The 16,395-nt window shown below is 68.5% G+C and overlaps 2 protein-coding genes across 2 annotated transcripts; one reads left to right on the forward strand and one right to left on the reverse strand.

The window, feature by feature from the left end:
• Positions 1-319: 319 nt before the first annotated feature.
• NCKAP1L (NCK associated protein 1 like) lies at positions 320-12,023 on the reverse strand. Its single transcript, XM_068409773.1, has 31 exons — positions 11,843-12,023; positions 11,493-11,603; positions 11,101-11,193; positions 10,934-10,990; positions 10,725-10,867; positions 10,534-10,624; positions 10,324-10,461; positions 10,190-10,238; positions 9,282-9,438; positions 8,581-8,637; positions 8,178-8,274; positions 7,787-7,896; positions 7,115-7,247; positions 6,943-7,024; positions 6,550-6,608; positions 5,696-5,841; positions 5,258-5,390; positions 4,980-5,099; positions 4,267-4,406; positions 3,949-4,080; positions 3,641-3,859; positions 3,436-3,566; positions 3,245-3,342; positions 2,570-2,663; positions 2,396-2,478; positions 2,191-2,271; positions 1,902-1,995; positions 1,676-1,792; positions 1,303-1,412; positions 1,112-1,201; positions 320-557 (listed from the first exon to the last, which is right to left on the reverse strand). The coding sequence occupies exons 1-31, from the start codon at positions 11,942-11,944 to the stop codon at positions 432-434; spliced, it is 3,393 nt and encodes a 1,130-aa protein (XP_068265874.1). The 5' UTR covers positions 11,945-12,023; the 3' UTR covers positions 320-431.
• On the forward strand, positions 11,943-15,201 carry GTSF1 (gametocyte specific factor 1). The gene is given in 6 exon segments (XM_068410697.1): positions 11,943-12,104; positions 13,589-13,900; positions 14,407-14,504; positions 14,675-14,706; positions 14,795-14,870; positions 14,979-15,201. Coding segments are annotated over 6 exon segments (903 nt in total).
• Positions 15,202-16,395: the final 1,194 nt, after the last annotated feature.

A 16,395-nucleotide genomic window follows, 5' to 3' on the forward strand; every position in this document is an offset into this window, starting at 1 on the left:
GGGGAAACGTGACTGGAAACATCCCCTGCCCCACGGGCGGAGGGAAACTGAGGCACGAGGCCGGGCAGGGTCGTTGCCACGAGAAGCAGCAGCTTTAATTAAAGCTGATGAATCCTGCGGCAGCTCCAGCCCGTGTCCCAGCCCCACGATGTCCCCAGCACCCCCAGACCCCCCCCAGCACCCACGGGGCACCCCCCAGGGGGTGATTTCTGCTGGGCACCCAGGGGTGGGGGGTGCTGGGGCAGAGCTGGCCCCAAATACCCCCCAGGTCCCCCCCCCCACCCAGACACGAGTCGGACGCAGACGTCGAGGGGGGAAAAGTGGTTTAGTGACGGCGGCGCTGGCAGAGGGACAGGAGGGGGAGGTTGGGGACAGCGTGGTGGCACCCAGAGGCTGAGGAGGGGGACACGGGGGGGACACGGGGGCCAGGGTCAGTGCGGGGGGCCCCGGCCGAGGAGGTTGTCCCGGCACACCTCGCGGTAGGCGTTGCGGAGCAGGACGTAGGGGAAGCAGGTCTCCAGCATGTCCACGGTGAGGAAGGACGACTCGGCCACGAGCTGGGGGACAGGGGACACGCACGGCGTCAGCAGCCACCCCCCCCCGCCCTGCCTCAGTTTCCCCTCTTGGACCCCAGCCCCTCTGTGGCGGCTCTGGGTGCTCCCACCCCGGTGGCTCATGTGCCCCAAGGCCCACCCAGGGGCACCTGACAGCCCACCCAAGGGCACCCCATGGCCCACCCAGGGGCACCCCACCTAGGGGCACCCCAGAGCCCACCCAGGGGCACCCCACGGCCCACCCAAGGGCACCCCAAGGCCCACCCAAGGGCACCCCACGTAGGGGCACCCCAGAGCCCACCCAGGGGCACCCCAGAGCCCACTCTGCGGCACCCCATGGCCCACCCAGGGGCACCCCACGGCCCACCCAGCAGCACTGCAAGGCCCACCTAAGGGCACCCCAAGGCCCACCCAGGGGCACCCCACGGCCCACCTGGGGGCATCCCACGGCCCACCCAGCAGCACCTCAAGGCCCACCCAGCAGCACCCCACCCAGGAGCACCCCAAGGCCCACCCAGGGGCACCCCAAGACCCACCCAAGGCCCGCCATCGCTCACCAGCTGCAGGAGCAGGCAGACCGAGTCGCGGTTCCTGGCCCGCAGCCTGTCCGTCTCCTGGCCCAGCTGCAGGAGGCTGACGGACGCCAGCTGAGGGACAGGCTCTGGTCAGCGCTGGGGACGGTGCCCCCACCCCGGGAGGGTGCCCACCCCCCCACCGGGCACACGCCGTGGCCCCCGGGTGCTCTCACCACCAGGAACTCCTTGAGGTGGGTCTCGATGTTCTTGTTGTGGACGGTGAAGAGGGCGGCCGAGACGTGGATGATGGCCTTGGCCAGGCAGTGGATGTTGTTGTTGTAGCCTGGGGACACGGGTGGGTTGGGGACACGGGTGGCTTGGGGACACCAGCACTGTGCCAACCTCCCCTTGGCTGCACTTATGGGCCACCAGCCCTGGGATCCTGCTGTCCCCTCTGCTGTGGTTATGGGGCACCGCTGACCTCGGGGGTGCCAGCACACACGAGGGGTGACACCGGGGAACTGTGGGGTCATGGGGACAACACGGCCAGCACTGGGGACACAGGGACACAGGGACAGAGCTGCCAGGGTGACGGCTGAACCTCACCGTCCAGCTCGGTGTTGTAGAGGGACGCGGGGTCGGAGGCCAGCAGGGGCAGGGACACGGCCACGAAGACCAGGAGCAGGCAGGCCACCTTGTAGTCCTCCTCCGGGGACACGCCGTCTGCCAGGGAGGGAGGTGACACCAAGAGGGGACCCTGGGGGTCCCAGGGAGGTGGCATGGGGCTGGGGGTCCGTGGCAGCCCCCATGACCCCCGCAGACCCCCACGTACCCGTCTTGCTGCCAGCGAGGACGTTCACCAGCGCGGGGTCGATCTCGCAGGGGATGCCCGCGGCCGAGGCCAGCTCGAAGATGCTCAGGGTGACCTGGGGACACGGGGACACGCAGGGTCAGGGCTGGGGACACGGGGTGCAGCTGGGCACCGGGGGGCCACGTGGTGCCACGTGATGCCACGCCGTGCCCCGTAGCGCCGTGCAGTGCCACACAACACGGCGGGTACAGGACAGCACCCCGCCCTGCCTGGGGACAGCAGGTGCCACCCTGTCCCCCTCCGTGCCCACCTGGATGTCGGTGTCAGGGGTGACAACGTCCGTCAGACACTCGATGGGGCCCATCAGGAAGGGGCAGTGGTGGGAGAAGACCTGCAGGGAGAGGGTGGATGCCCACGGGGGGAGCACGTGGGGCTCCCGCTGACCCCCTGGCACTGTGGGGCCTGTGGGTGGGGGGTCCCACGGGGGGGGACACCGGTGGGTGGGGGGCACCCACCTCCCGCAGGCCCTGCTGGGCCATGGCGCGGAAGCTCAGGATCTCCCCGATGATGGTCATGCGCTTCAGGACGTTCTCGGCCGCTGCGGGAGGAGAGGGGACAGCGGGGACACGTATGTGCCAGCCCCGGGGTGTCCCCCCTGGTGTCCCCACTGTCCCCCCCCCCCCACTCACAGGTCAGCCGGGGCAGCAGAGCCGCCATCTGCTCGGGCCTGCAGGAGCTGGAGCGCAGCTGGACCAGCGTGTCCATGTTCTCGTTGACCAGCTTCTGCGGGGGACATGGGGGGACACGGCGAGGTCGCAGCTGGCCAGGGAGGGACGGGGACCTCCTGGCCCCTCTCCCACCTCCCTGGCCCCCTGACTGTGGTCCTGGCCCACCTCACCATGGTCCTGGCCCTGTGACCATAGTCCTGGCCCCGTGACCATAGTCCTGGCCCCCTCACCGTGGTCCTGGCCCATTGACCGTGGTCCTGGCCCACCTCACCGTGGTCCTGGCCCCGTGACCATGGTCCTGGTCCCCTCACCATGGTCCTGGCCCCCTCACCGTGGTCCTGGCCCCCTCACCATGGTCCTGGTCCCCTCACCGTGGTCCTGGCCCCCTCACTGTGCTCCTGGTCCCCTCACCGTGGTCCTGGCCCCGTGACCATGGTCCTGGCCCCCTTACCGTGGTCTTGGCCCCCTTACCGTGGTCCTGGCCCCCTCACCGTGGTCCTGGCCCCTTGACCATAGTCCTGGCCCCCTGACCGTGGTCCTGGCCCCCTCACCGTGGTCCTGGCCCACTTCACCGTGGTCCTGGCCCCCTGACCCTGGTCCTGGCCCCCTGACCCTGGTCCTGGCCCCCAGCCCTACCTTCAGCTCGGTGACCTGGGAGCCCACGTGCCACATGAGGTTGTCGCTCAAGAACTTCATGCCATACGGCCCGATGAGCTCGGCCAGCGCCCGCATCTCTGCGGGGAGGGTTGGGGACAAGGACAGGGACATCAGCGGGGGTCAGGGGGGGGTGACGATCCCCCACCCCGCAGCGTCCCCGCGCCCCCCACCTGACACGTCGGAGAACTCGGCGGCGCTGAAGGGGGGTTCGCCCTCGCGGGGCACCGTGGCGAAGGCCTGCAGGGCCGGGGCCAGGACGATGGCCCCCGTGCTGGCCTGGCGCAGCAGGGCCTCCAGGTACCTGCAGGCACCGAGCTGCTGCCACCCACGGCACCACCACCACCCACGAGGGGAGGGTCCCGGCGTGGCACCCACCAGTTGGTGTAGATGGTGGTGAGCGTCTGCTCGCCGGCGGCGTCGCGGGGCTGCGTCTGCTGCAGGAGGACGCTGCGGACCAGGCGCCCCGTGTCCAAGGCCACCAACTGCCCCAGCGACTGGATGAAGGTCATGTAGGTGCTGAGCCCCACCAGCACCTCCGAGGGCCGGGCCACCTCCTGCGTGGCCTGGCTGTAGCCCGCCATGGCCACGATGGCTCTGTGGGGACAGGAGGGAGCTGTCTGGAGAGCCGTGTCCCCTCCATGGCCCACCCTTGCCATGTCCCATGTCCCCATCATGGTCCCTACTTGGCGAAGCGTATCTCCAGGTGGCTACTGAGGTACTCGGCCGGCGTCACCGTGTGCTCGAAGACGGTGAAGTTGGCCACGTGGTTGAGGCTCAGGGCCAGCTCGGCCAGCGTCAGGTGCAGCTTGTCCATGCTGGCATGGGGGGACAGACACCATCAGCCCCACCACGGCCCCGTGGGGACAACCCCATGGTCACGTCGTGCCCCCCACGTCACACCATGCCCACACTCAACATCTGGTGGCCACCGCTTGCCACCAGCCCGCTGGCCACCCTCGCCAGCCCCCTGCCCACCCTGGCCAGCCCCGGGTGGCTCTCACTTGGTGGTCAGGGTCCGGTCCTTCCTCTGGCTCTCGGCCCCCGGCTTGTCCCGCTCGGGTTCCCCCTTCTTGGCCGCCTGCTTCAGCGCCTTCTTGTTGCGGGCCTTGCTGACGGTGGAGGCGCAGTGCTTGGGCAGCAGCTGCTGGCCACGGGCAATGGGTCACCACGAGCCCTGGCACCGAGGACAGCCCAACCGGGGCCTCCAGGACCAGGAGCCACCGTCCCCAAGGCTGAACTGGGGGGACGCCCTGCCAGGTCTTCCCCTCCGTGGCCTCTGCTGTCCCAAGGCTTTGGAGAACATGGAGGCCAAGGAGGCCACAGAGGTCCAAGGAGACAAAGAGGCCACAGAGACCCCAGAGGCCATGGAGACCTCAAAGGCCCTGGAGACCCTGGAAGCCACAAAGGCCCCAAAGGCCACAGAGACCCCAAAGGCCACAGAGATCCTGAAGGTGATGGAGACCTCAAGGTCATGGAGACCTCAGAGGCCCTGGAGACCCTAGAAGCCACAAAGGCCATGGAGAGCCCAAAGACTACAGAGATCTTGGAGACCACAGAGACCCCAAAGGCCACTGAGATCCTGAAGGTGATGGAGACCTCAAGATCACGGAGACCTCAGAGGCCCTGGAGACCCCAAAGGGGACAGAGATCCTGAAAGTCACGGAGACCCCAAAGGCCACCGAGACCTCGGAGGCCCTGGAGACACAACCCTCACCTGCTCGCTGAGCTTGTGCTGCTCGGCGCAGGCGTCCATGACGCAGGCGCTGGCCTGCCGGGCCATCTCCTCCAGGAACTTGTTGCACAGCCCCAACGCTACGGCCTTCAGGTGGGGGTACTGCGGGGGGCAAAGCCATGGCCACGTCTGTGGGGTGCCACCAGCTGCCATTGTCCCCTACCCACCTGTGCTTGCCCCAGCCCCTCCACAGCTGGCAGGGCAGCAGCCAGCCAGTGTCCCCATGTCCCCCGTGTCCCCCCCTGGGCAGCAGGACCCACCTCCTCTGGGCACATGGGGTGGAGGCAGAGGGAGAAGTGGGCGCAGAGCAGGGGGAAGGCGACGCTGTAGCGCAGCATCGAGGGCTCCTCCAGCGTGGCCACAAACATCTTCTCCACGGGGCGAGGGTAGAAACTGGAGGGGTGGGAGCAGAGGGGCAGGAGGGGCAGGGAGGGCATTTGTCTTTCTGGACAAGCTCTTCCCGTGCCACCTGTGTGCTGTCCCTGTCCCCACGTCCATGGTATGTCACCTAACCATGCCCAACCTCTCCCATGGGTGACATGTCCCCCACGGCCACCTCTGCCCCTTCCCATACCCATCACCCAGCCCATATGGGCACCTTTCCGTGGGTGCTGGGGTGCAGGATGTGGCTCGAAGACCCCAGCCAGGGTGACCCCCACCCTGGGACTGTGGGGAAACTGAGGCAGGGCCACGCTCACCACAGGTCGGAGAGGTCGGAGGCCTCGGCCAGCAGCTCCTCCAGGGAGTCGAGCAGTTTGGTGTGGAAGACGATGAGGTTCATGACGCGGCCCACGTCGGGGTTGGAGGCCAGCGGCAGCGCGGCCTTGGCCACACTGGTGTAGGCCTGGGGGGACAGCGGGGGCAGGGCAGGGGAAGAGGGCGAGGACAAGGGCAGGGATGGGGACAGGGATGGGGACAGGGGTGGGGACAGAGGAAGGGGACAGAGGAAGGGGATAGAGGAAGGGGATTGGGATGGGGATTGGGATGGGGACAGGGACAAGTATGGGGACAGGGATGGGGACAGGGATGGGGACAGGGGAAGGGGACAGGGGAAGGGGACAGAGGAAGGGGACAGGGGAAGGGGATTGGGATGGGGATTGGGATGGGGACAGGGACAAGGATGGGGACGGGGACAGGGATGGGGATTGGGACAAGGATGGGGACAGGGATGGGGATTGGGATGGGGACAGGGACAGGGATGGGGACAGGGATGGGGACAGGGACAAGGATGGGGATGGGGACAGGGATGGGGACAGAGGAAGGGGATAGAGGAAGGGGACAGAGGAAGGGGATTGGCACAGGGACAGGAATAAGGATGGGGACGGGGACGGGGATGGGGATGGGGACAAGGATGGGGACAGGGACAGGGATGGGGATGGGGACAGGGATGGGGATAGACGAAGGGAACAGAGGAAGGGGATTGGCACAGGGACGGGAATAAGGATGGGGATTGGGATGGGGACAGGGACAAGGATGGGGACAGGGACAAGAATGGGGACAGGGATGGGGACAGGGATGGGGACAGGGATGGGGACAGGGATGGGGACAGCACCTGCAGCCGGAACCAGTCCAGGCGCAGCGGTGTGAAGTCAAACTGCTCCTTGTCCTCACCTGAGGGAAATAAAGAGCACTGGGGGTGCCAGTCTGGGGTGGGGGTGCCAGTCTGGGGTGGCAGTGCCCACCCCACCTGACCTCCCCAGGAGCTGCTGTGTCCCCGCTGTCCCCACAAGCCCATGCCTGGGTGCCCAGTGCCGTCTGGGGCAGGGGGGACATGGGTGCCCGGGCAGTGGCAGGGACACGGTGGGGGGGACATGGGTGCCTGGGCAGTGGCAGGGACATGGCGGGGGGGACATGGGTGCCCGGGCAGTGGCAGGGACATGGCGGGGGGGACATGGGTGCCCGGGCAGTGGCAGGGACACGGTGGCGGGGGGGACACGGTCGGTACCTTCCTTGATGGAGAGAGCGGAGAGGGAGGTGACGAAGGACGAGAGGATGATGGACTCCTCCTCGGGGCACACGGAGAGGTTCTGCGGGGATGGGGACAGCCAGGAGAGGGCACAGGTGACAGGGACAGCCCCAACGGGAGTGGGGGGACAGAGCTCAGTGCCCCGCGGTACCTGGATGACCTCGCTGAGCACGAGGGCGTCGAAGCGGGCCAGGTACGGGACGTGGTAGCGCCGCAGCACCCCGGCCTGGCGCCGCACCAGCGCCCGCAGCTGCTCCACGAGGAAGAGCAGCTCCGCGACGTGGCTGTCACCGGGGCCACCGGTCAGCCCCTGCGCCCACCAAACCACCCTGGTGCCCCTCAAACCGCCCTGGTGCCCACCAAACCACCCCTGTGCCCACCAAATCGCCCCGGTGCCCCCCAAACCGCCCTGGTGCCCCCCAAACCACCCCAGTGCCCCCCAAACTGCCCCTGTGCCCCCCAAACCACCCCAGTGCTCCCCAAACTGCCCTGGTGACCCCCAAACGACCCCAGTGCCCACCAAACCGCCCCTGTGCCCCTCAAACCGCCCCGGTGCCCACCAAACCGCCCCAGTGCCCACCAAACCGCCCCGCTGCCCCCCAAACCACCCCTGTGCCCACCAAACTGCCCCTGCGCCCACCAAACTGCCCCTGCGCCCCCCAAACCACCCCAGTGTCCCTCAAACCGCCCCGATGTCCCCCAAACCACCCCGGTGACGGCCATACCCACCCACCAGGGAAAGCCCCCCCACGAGAGCAGCCTGCCCACAGCTGGGGGTGCCCCCCGTGGGCGCGGGTCCCCCCTGCCCACCACCGGTGCCCACCTGTCAGTGAAGTCCTCGGGCGTCTTGGTCTTGGTGACGTGCTCGGCGTGTCGTGCCAACCAGCTCACCTCGTCCCGGCAGAAGGAGAGCGCCATGAAGACGAAGAGAGCCTGGGCAGAGGGGGGGTTAGGGGACAGCAGGCACGGGGTGCTGCCACCAGCCACTGCCACCGGGCTGGCACCGATGGCCCTGGTCACTGTCACCACGTGGCACCAGGCTGGCACCAGCGGTACCCCCCCCACAGACCCCACCAGCGCCCATTTCACACCCCCAGGCACACGCAGAGCCCTAGTACCCAGCCCCCTGCACCCACACCCCCCCTGCACCCCAAACCCTGCACCCACACCCCCCCAGCACCCCAAACCCACCCCCCCCTTGCCCCCGTGCCCACCTTGGGCCCCAGCAGCCCGGGCTGATCCTCCAGCAGCGCCTCCAGCTCCCGCACGGCCCCGCGCAGGTACGCCCGCCGGCCCCGGTGCAGGGCTCCGCTGCGGGGTGGGGGGGTCAGGGTGGGGGTCAGGGTGGGGGTCAGGGTCACCTAACCACCCCCCACCCACCCCGCTCACCCACTGGGGACACGGCAAGCACCACGTGGCAAAGGGTGCTGGCACCCCCTGGAACCCCCCCAGCTCTCTCGGACTCCTGGGACCCCCAGGACCCTCCAATCCTTTGGGGCACCCTGGGACCTCCCAGCTCCCCAGGAGCCCCCTGGCACCCTCCGAGGAGCCCCCTGGCACCCTCCCCAGCACCCCCAGACCCGCTGTCCCCCCCCCCCACCCCGCTGAGTCCCCAACCTGTGAGCCACAGCGTGTTCCTTGCACTCCTTGAGATCGGCCACCCTCTTCCCGTACCTGCGAGAGAGGCACGGCCGGGCAGTGCCAGGCACAGCACCCAGGAGACCCCCAGGCACCCCACAGCACCCCTGGCACAGCCGCCAGCCCCTGGCACCCAGCACAAGTCCCTGGCACCCACCACAACCTCCTGGCACCCACCACAACCTCCCAGCACCCACCACAAGCCCCTGGCACCCACCACAACCTCCCAGCACCCACCACAACCTCCCGGCACCCACCACAACCTCCCGGCACCCACCACAACCTCCCGGCACCCACCACAAGCCCCTGGCACCCTGCGAAGTCTCCTGGCACCCTGCGAAGTCTCCTGGCACCCAGCACAATCCCCTGACACCCAGCACAATCCCCTGACACCCAGCACAAGCCCCTGGCACCCTGCGAAGTCTCCTGGCACCCAGCACAATCCCCTGACACCCACCACAAATTCTGGGACGCACCACAACCTCCTGGCACCCACCACAACCTCCTGGCACCCACCACAAGCCCCTGGCACCCAGCACAACTTCTGGGACCCACCACAAGCCCCTGGCACCCAGCTCAGCCCCTGGCATGCAGCAGGGCTGCCGGCAGAGCCCTGAGCCCCCGGCACCCACCATGGCACCCCTCCTTGGCACCCTCCCCGGCTCTGGCACGGTCCTCACCCCTTGAGGCTGCTGAGCAGCTCCTCGGTGACTTTGTGGACCTGGAGGGCCTCGTCGCGGAGGAGGGTGACGTAGAGCGAGCCCTGCAGCGCCAGCCGCCACAGCTCCAGGCACTGCGGGGACGAGCCCAGCGCCCCGGGGCACACCAGGAACCCCACTGCGGGCACAGGCGTCAGGCGGGCAGGGGCTGCCCGTGCCACCAGCCCCGCAGCGGGCACGGGGACAGCCCGAACCGTGAGCCAGGCTGCCCACGTGGGGCTGGGGACCCCGTGCCCATGTCAGGCTGGGGACCCTGTGCCCACGTCGGGCTGGGGACCCTGTGCCCGGGACCATGTGCCCACATGGGGCTGGGGACCCTGTGCCCATGTTGGACAGGGGACCCCGTGCCCGTGTCAGGCTGGGGACCCCGTGTCCCTGCCGGGCTGGGGACCCTGTGCCCGCATGGGGCTGGGGACCTTGTGCCTGTGTCAGGCTGGGGACCCTGTGCCCACTTAGGGACCCTGTGCCCACGTGGGGCTGGGACCCTGTGCCCACATAGGGCTGGGGACCCTGTGCCCATGTTGGGGTGGGGACCCTGTGCCCGCATCGGGCAGGGGACCCCGCGCCCATGTCAGGCTGGGGACCCTGTGCCCATGTCAGGCTGGGGACCCTGTGCCCACATAGGGACCCTGTGCCCACGTGGGGCTGGGACCCTGTGCCCATGTTGGGGTGGGGACCCTGTGCCCATGTGAGGCTGGGGACCCTGTGCCCACGTCGGGCAGGGGACCCTGTGCCCACGTCAGGCAGGGGACCCTGTGCCCGTGTCAGGCTGGGGACCCTGTGCCCACATAGGGACCCTGTGCCCACGTGGGGCTGGGAACCCTCTGCCCACATAGGGCTGGGGACCCGTGGGCACCCCAAAGACTCACTGAGGATCCAGCGCTCCATCACCTCGAGGGACAGGTACTCACAGGCCATCTGGGGACACAGGCGTCACCGTGTCACCGCCCTCAGCCCTCCCACGGCCTCGCCCGGTCCCCGCGGCGGGCGCGGTGGCACTCACGGTGTCGGAGCTGGCAGGGCTGAGCATGGCACCGGCGGTGCCCAGCAGGCTGAGGAGCTGGTCGCTGCGCCACTGCTCGGCCCCCTGGTTCCTCCGGGCGAAGAGGAAATGGAGGGACAGGAGGGCGCTGGTGACAGCCTGGGGGACAGGGGGACGTCACGGCGGGGCCGTGGGGCGGGTCGGGGCAGGGCGTGGGGGGCACCGTCCCACCTTGGTGTGGGGCCCAAATTCCTCCGTCAGCTTCTTGAGGGGGTGGTCGTACTCCAGCACCATCTGCCCCAGGCGGGCGAAGCTGGGGTCACTGCGGGGATGGTGGCACAGGGGGGGTCAGGGGATGGTCCCCAGGGCCAGCCCCAGTGGGGACAGTGTGTGGGGACAGTCCGTGGGGACACACGACCCACCTCGTGCCGTGGCTCATCTCGTGGGCGCAGTGGTACATGCCGATGAGCAGCCGGCGGTCCTCGGTGCGGGCCAGCAGCAGGACGAGGGACACGTAGGTGACAACCAGGTCCAGGTAGCTCTTGGTGAAGTCGTAGTTGACGTGCTGGGGAGGGGACAGCGTGTGGGCACGGCCATGGCACCCCCCAAAGTCCCCCCCCGGGACACTCACGATGTCAAAGAAGCACTGGCTGGCATCGATGGTGTTCAGCAGCTCGTAGACGTGGTCCTGGCAGGGAGGGGACAAGGGGCCTTGTCACTGTTGTCCCTCCCAGGTCTGAAATGCTGGTGCCACCCCCCAAACCCCCGCTCTGCCCCCCCCCACATGCCCTGGCTCACCCTGAACTCCAGGACGTCCAGGAAGGAGTGGTAGAAGGGTCCCAGCGCCCGAGCGATGTCCCCCTTGTCCTTGTGCACCGGGCCCAGGTGTTGCTGCAAAGGGACAGAGGGGACACTCAGGGTGTGGGGACACCCAGGGTGAGGTGACATGGGGCAGGGGGTGGCAGAATGACCAAGGGAGGGGGACAGAGGGAAAGCCACCTGGTGGTGACACAAGGTGGGGTGAGAAGCAAGGGACAGCGTGGACACTGGGTGGTGGGGACAACCCAGGGTGGGGATGGTGAGGACACTGGGGATGGGGTGACACAGGGTAAGGGGGACACCCAGGTAGGACTGACACAGGGTGGGGGTGACAGGGGGTTGGGGACAGAGGGGCCACCCCTGTCCCTCACCGTGCTGCTCCGCACGTCCAGGTGAGGAAACTTCTTGTTGATGAACTTGACCGAGGGCTCCATGGCCTTGTCACTGAGGAAGGGTGGCCGCGTCTTGGGGTCGGAGCAGGTCTGTGGGGACACCCGCCAGTGTCAGACCCCCCCCAAAACCCTCCTCCTGGCCTCGGACCCCCATCCAACCCCCCTGTCCCAGCGATCCCACCACCCCCCATTTCCTCCCAACCCTCGTTCCAGGAGGAAGCCAGGCCCTTCCCCACCAGCTGGGGGGCACCCCAGTGTCCCCAGGGTGACCCAGGTGTCCCCAAGGGTGACCCAGGGACCCCCACCCTGCACCCTCACCCCCCACCCACCTTCTTGATGTTGTAGATGCGGACGAGGACGCCCCGTCCGCGGTCGTTGAGGATCGTCAGCTTCTCGGCAAACTTGTTCTGGTAGACGGAGGGCAGCGACATGGCGGCGACGGGCAGGGGGTCACCCCTTGTCCCCCACGTCCCTCGATCGGCCCCAACACCCAACTTCCCCTTCCTGGGCTTCCTGGGCTGGGCCCCGAGCCGGGGCCACCGCCACGTGACGCCACCGCCACCACCCCGTCACACCGCCGGCGCCACGGCTGTGTGACACCACGGGTGTGCGATGCCACCGCCGCCACCGGGCCACGCTGGCTGTGGCCATGGCTCGGTGACACCGTCCTATACTGACCGGGACTGTACAGGGCCGGCCACCACTGCGTGACACTGGCCACAGCCATGTAACGCCGGCCAGGGCCATATGGCATCGGCCGTGGCCCTACAACAGCACCCAGGGCTCGTATAGCATTGCCCAGGGCTCGTATAGCATGGCCCAGGGCCCGTATGGCACGGCCCAGGGCTCGTATAACGTTGTCTGGGCTCATATAGCATCTCCCGAGGACCATATAACACTGCCTGGGCTCCTAAAGCACTACCTGGGGCTCATAGAACACTGCCCAGGGCTCATATGGCACCTCCTGGGCTCCTATAGCACCACTCAGGCTCCTATAGCACTGCCAGGGCTCCACATAGCACCTCTGGGCTCCTATGGCACTGCCCAGGGCCCATATAACTCCACCTGGGGCTCATATTACGATACCTGGGGCTCCTATAGCACCTCCGAGGCTCCATACAGCACCACGCAGGCCCCTATAGCACCGCCTGGGGCCCTATAGCACCACTCGGGGCCCCTACAGCACCTCCCTGGTTCCATATAGCACTACCTGGGACCCCTATAGCACCTCCTGGGCTCCATATAGCACCTCCTGGGGCCCCTATAGCGCCCCTTGGAGCCCCTATAGCACCACCTGGGCCCCTACAGCACCACTTGGGACCCCTAGAGCACCTCCCAGGCTCTGTATAGCACCACCTGGGCCCCCATAGCACCTCCCAGGCCCCATAGAGCACCACCTGGGCCCCTATAGCACCGCCCAGGCCCCTATAGCACCTCCTGGGCTCCATATAGCACCTCCCGGGCTCTATATAGCACCTCCCGGGCCCCTACAGCACCTTCTGGGGCCCCTATAGCACCACCTGGGACCCCTATAGCACCACCTGGGCCCCTATAGCACCTCCCGGGCTCCGTATAGCACCACCTGGGCCCCTACAGCACCTCCCGGGCTCCATATAGCACCACCTGAGCTCCATATAGCACCACCTGGGACCCCTATAGCACCTCCCGGGCTCCGTATAGCACCACCTGGGCTCCATATAACACTGCCTGGGCCCCCTATAGCACCTCCTGGGGCCCTATAGCATCTCCCAGGCTCCATATAGCACCTCCCAGGCTCCATATAGCACCTCCTGGGGCCCCTATAACACCGCCTGGGTGCCATATAGCACCTCCTGGGGCCCCTACAGCACCTCCTGGGGCCCCTACAGCACCTCCCAGGCTCCATATAGCACCACCTGGGCCCACTATAGCACCTCCTGGGGCCCTATAGCATCTCCCAGGCTCCATATAGCACCTCCTGGGGCCCCTATAACACTGCCTGGGGCCCCTATAACACCGCCTGGGCCCCTATAGCACCACCTGGGGCCCCTATAGCACCTCCTGGGGCCCTATAGCACCTCCTGGGGCCCCTACAGCACCTCCTGGGGCCCTATGGCACCTCCCAGGCTCCATATAGCACCTCCTGGGGCCCCTATGACACCGCCCAGGCCCCTATAGCACCTCCCAGGCTCCATAGAGCCCCCCCTGAGGCCCCTACAGCCCCGCCCGGCCCCGTTGCCGTGCCGACAGCGGCCCCCGGAAGTGCCGCCCCGTCGCCGCGCGAGGCCCGTTGGGAGCCGCGGAGCCGCCCGGGCCCCGCCAGGGACCCCGAGGCGATCGGCCAGTGCCCCGACGACGAGAGCCACCAGGTCTGCGTGCGCCGAATGCCCTGCCACCGGCAAGAGCGAGCGGGTGAGCGGGGGCCGGCGGGGGCCTGCGGGCTGCTGGGGGCCGGGGCCTGGGGCCTACAGGGGTTGGGGCCTGCTGAGGGCCGGTGCCGGGGCCTGCGGGGGCCTGGGCACTGCTGGGGGCCGGGGTCTGGGGCCTGCTGGGGCCTGCTGGGGTCTGGGGCCTGCTGGGGTCTGGGGCCTGCTGGGGTCTGGGGCCTGCTGGGGACTGGGGTCTGGGGCCTGCTGGGGACTGGGGTCTGGGGCCTGCAGGGGTCTGGGGTCTGGGGCCTGCTGGGGCCTGCAGGGGTCTGGGGCCTGCTGGGGGCCAGGGTTGGGGCCTATGGGGGCCTGGGGCCTGGGTCCTACAGGGGGCCTGGGTTGGGGCCTGCTGGTGTCCAGGGTTGGGGTCTAATGGGGTTGGAGCCTGTGGGGGTCTAGGGCCGGCCAGGGGTCAGCCAGCTCTGAGGCAGAGGCTCCCCCCTGCCCGACGCAGCACCTCTTGCCTCTCCTCGCCCCCCGCCCAGAACAACCCGAAGGTGGCCCGCACGCTGGCCACCTGCCCCTTCAACGCCAGGCACAGGGTGCCCAAGGCCATGCTGCAGAGCCACATTGCCCGACAAGTGCCAGCCTGACCTTCCCCATGGTACAGCATGGCCCCCCCTCCACCACCCTGGTGGCCATGCTCAGCTGTGTCGTCCCCGTCCCCCCCCCACTGTCCCCTTCGTCCCCGCAGAGGTGGGTGCATCCCTCAGCAACAGCATGAAGCCGCCGGAGGTCCCCATGGCCTGGCAGGGCCCCCCCGTGCCAGGAGGACTGGGAGGCTGGTGAGTGTCCCCCGGGGGTGCCAAGCAGTGCTCCCCACCGCCGTGTCACCCCAAGGCTGGCACATCCCCGGCCCCTCACCCTTTGCAGAGCTGGAGGACGTGGAGGACCCCGAGCCATTCATGCTCGACGTCGAGACGAACGACCTGCTCCTCCCGTGTGAGAGGTAGGAGCCCGCAGGGCCAGCGACGTCCCCTCCCTCGGTGCCCACATTCGGGTGGGACCCCAAGGGTGCTGCCCGCACTGATCCCCCTGCTCCTCTCTTGCCCCCCAGCTCTGCCCCGGCAGCACCCACAAGCTGGAGCTGAGGCAGAGGGGCCGCAGAACACCCTGGGGCACAGGAGGGACAGCGGAAGGTGGCGGCGGCAGGACCAGGGCAGTGCCCGTCTCTCCCCCGGGACTTTGGGGACCACGGTGCTGGGGGGGGCGGTGGCCCTGCAGCCGCTGCTGGGGGGAGGAAATTGTATTCCCAGGTTTTAAATTCATCTTTTAAATAAGCTGCCTGTGAGCGTGGTGGTGTCCTGTCACCCGGGGTGGGGGGCGGAAGGGACCCTGCGGAGTGGGGACCGGGCCACCCCCATGGGATGGACTCTGGGGGGACCCATGGGGTGGGGATGTGGGCCCAGCCTGTCCCCCTCCCCTTGGGGGGGCTCCCGGCCTGCCCCGTCCCCCCCATGCCCCCTTGGCTGCCCTCCCAGCATGCCCCGTGCTGGCCCTGCCCCTGTGGCACAGACGAGGGGGGGGTGGGACCTCCTGCCCTCCTCCAAGGGGGCTTTTGCACCATGGGGGGGGGACACAGCGGGGGGCAACAGCTCCAGTGCACAACGGGATCTAACCCCCCCAGTGTGTCCCCATAGCCCCCCCAGTGTGTCCCCATAAACCCCCCAGGCCAGCCTGTGTCCCTGTCACCCCCCCAGTGTGTCCCCATACCCCCCAGACCAGCCTGTGTCCCTGTCACCCCCCCAGTGTGTCCCCATAACTCCCCAGGCCAGCCCATGTCCCCATAACCCCCCCAGTGTGTCCCCATACCCCCCCAGACCAGCCCGTGTCCCTGTCACCCCCCCCCCAGTGTGTCCCCATACCCCCCCAGTGTATCCCCACAACCCCCCAGACCAGCCCGTGTCCCCATACCCCCCCAGTGTGTCCCCACAACCCCCCAGGCCAGCCTGTGTCCCTGTCACCCCCCCAGTGTGTCCCCATACCCCGCAGTGTGTCCCCGTCACCCCGGAGCTCACACACCTCCTTGTACCGCCCAGTGTGTCCCTGTATCCCCCCAGTGTGTCCCCGTAGCCCCCTGCCCATGCCCTGTCACCCCCCCAGGGTGTCCTTGTCCCCCCAGACCCCCCCATGCCCCGCTGTCCCCCTCCCCAACCCCCCCTGAACTCGACCTCTGTCGGGGACAGCGACGACAACGACGTCTGTGACCGGACCAGCTCAAGGTGACCCCAACCACCGTGGTCCCAGTACTTGGGGGGCTGCTGTCCCCCCCTCCCAGGACACCAGACCCCCCCCAAGTCCCTCTCCCCCCAGATCAGGCGTTGCCAGGCGGGCACTGCCCAGATTTTGGGCTCGGGGGGGGGCTATTTTAGTGCCTCTTGCGCAACGCGGGCGCCTCGTGCTCCGGCTGCGTCCCCGGGGTGTCGCGCTGCGGGTGCCCCACCCAGGGATGGGGGGGGGGGGGGGGCTGGGGA

This window comes from Nyctibius grandis, chromosome 11, assembly GCF_013368605.1.
Source record: "Nyctibius grandis isolate bNycGra1 chromosome 11, bNycGra1.pri, whole genome shotgun sequence".
Lineage (NCBI taxonomy): Eukaryota > Metazoa > Chordata > Aves > Nyctibiiformes > Nyctibiidae > Nyctibius > Nyctibius grandis.

Bases quoted from the DNA above. Each gene is read 5' to 3' on its own strand.
- NCKAP1L (XM_068409773.1), bottom strand. From the start codon at position 11,944: ATGTCGCTGCCCTCCGTCTACCAGAACAAGTTTGCCGAGAAGCTGACG. The intron at 11,194-11,492 runs GTGAGGGACAGG...GTCCCTTTGCAG, and splicing joins TGGACGTGCGGAGCAGCACG to CAACACCTGGGCCCGGTGCA. The intron at 9,439-10,189 runs GTGAGTCTTTGG...CTGTGCCCGCAG, and splicing joins GATGGAGCGCTGGATCCTCA to TGGGGTTCCTGGTGTGCCCC.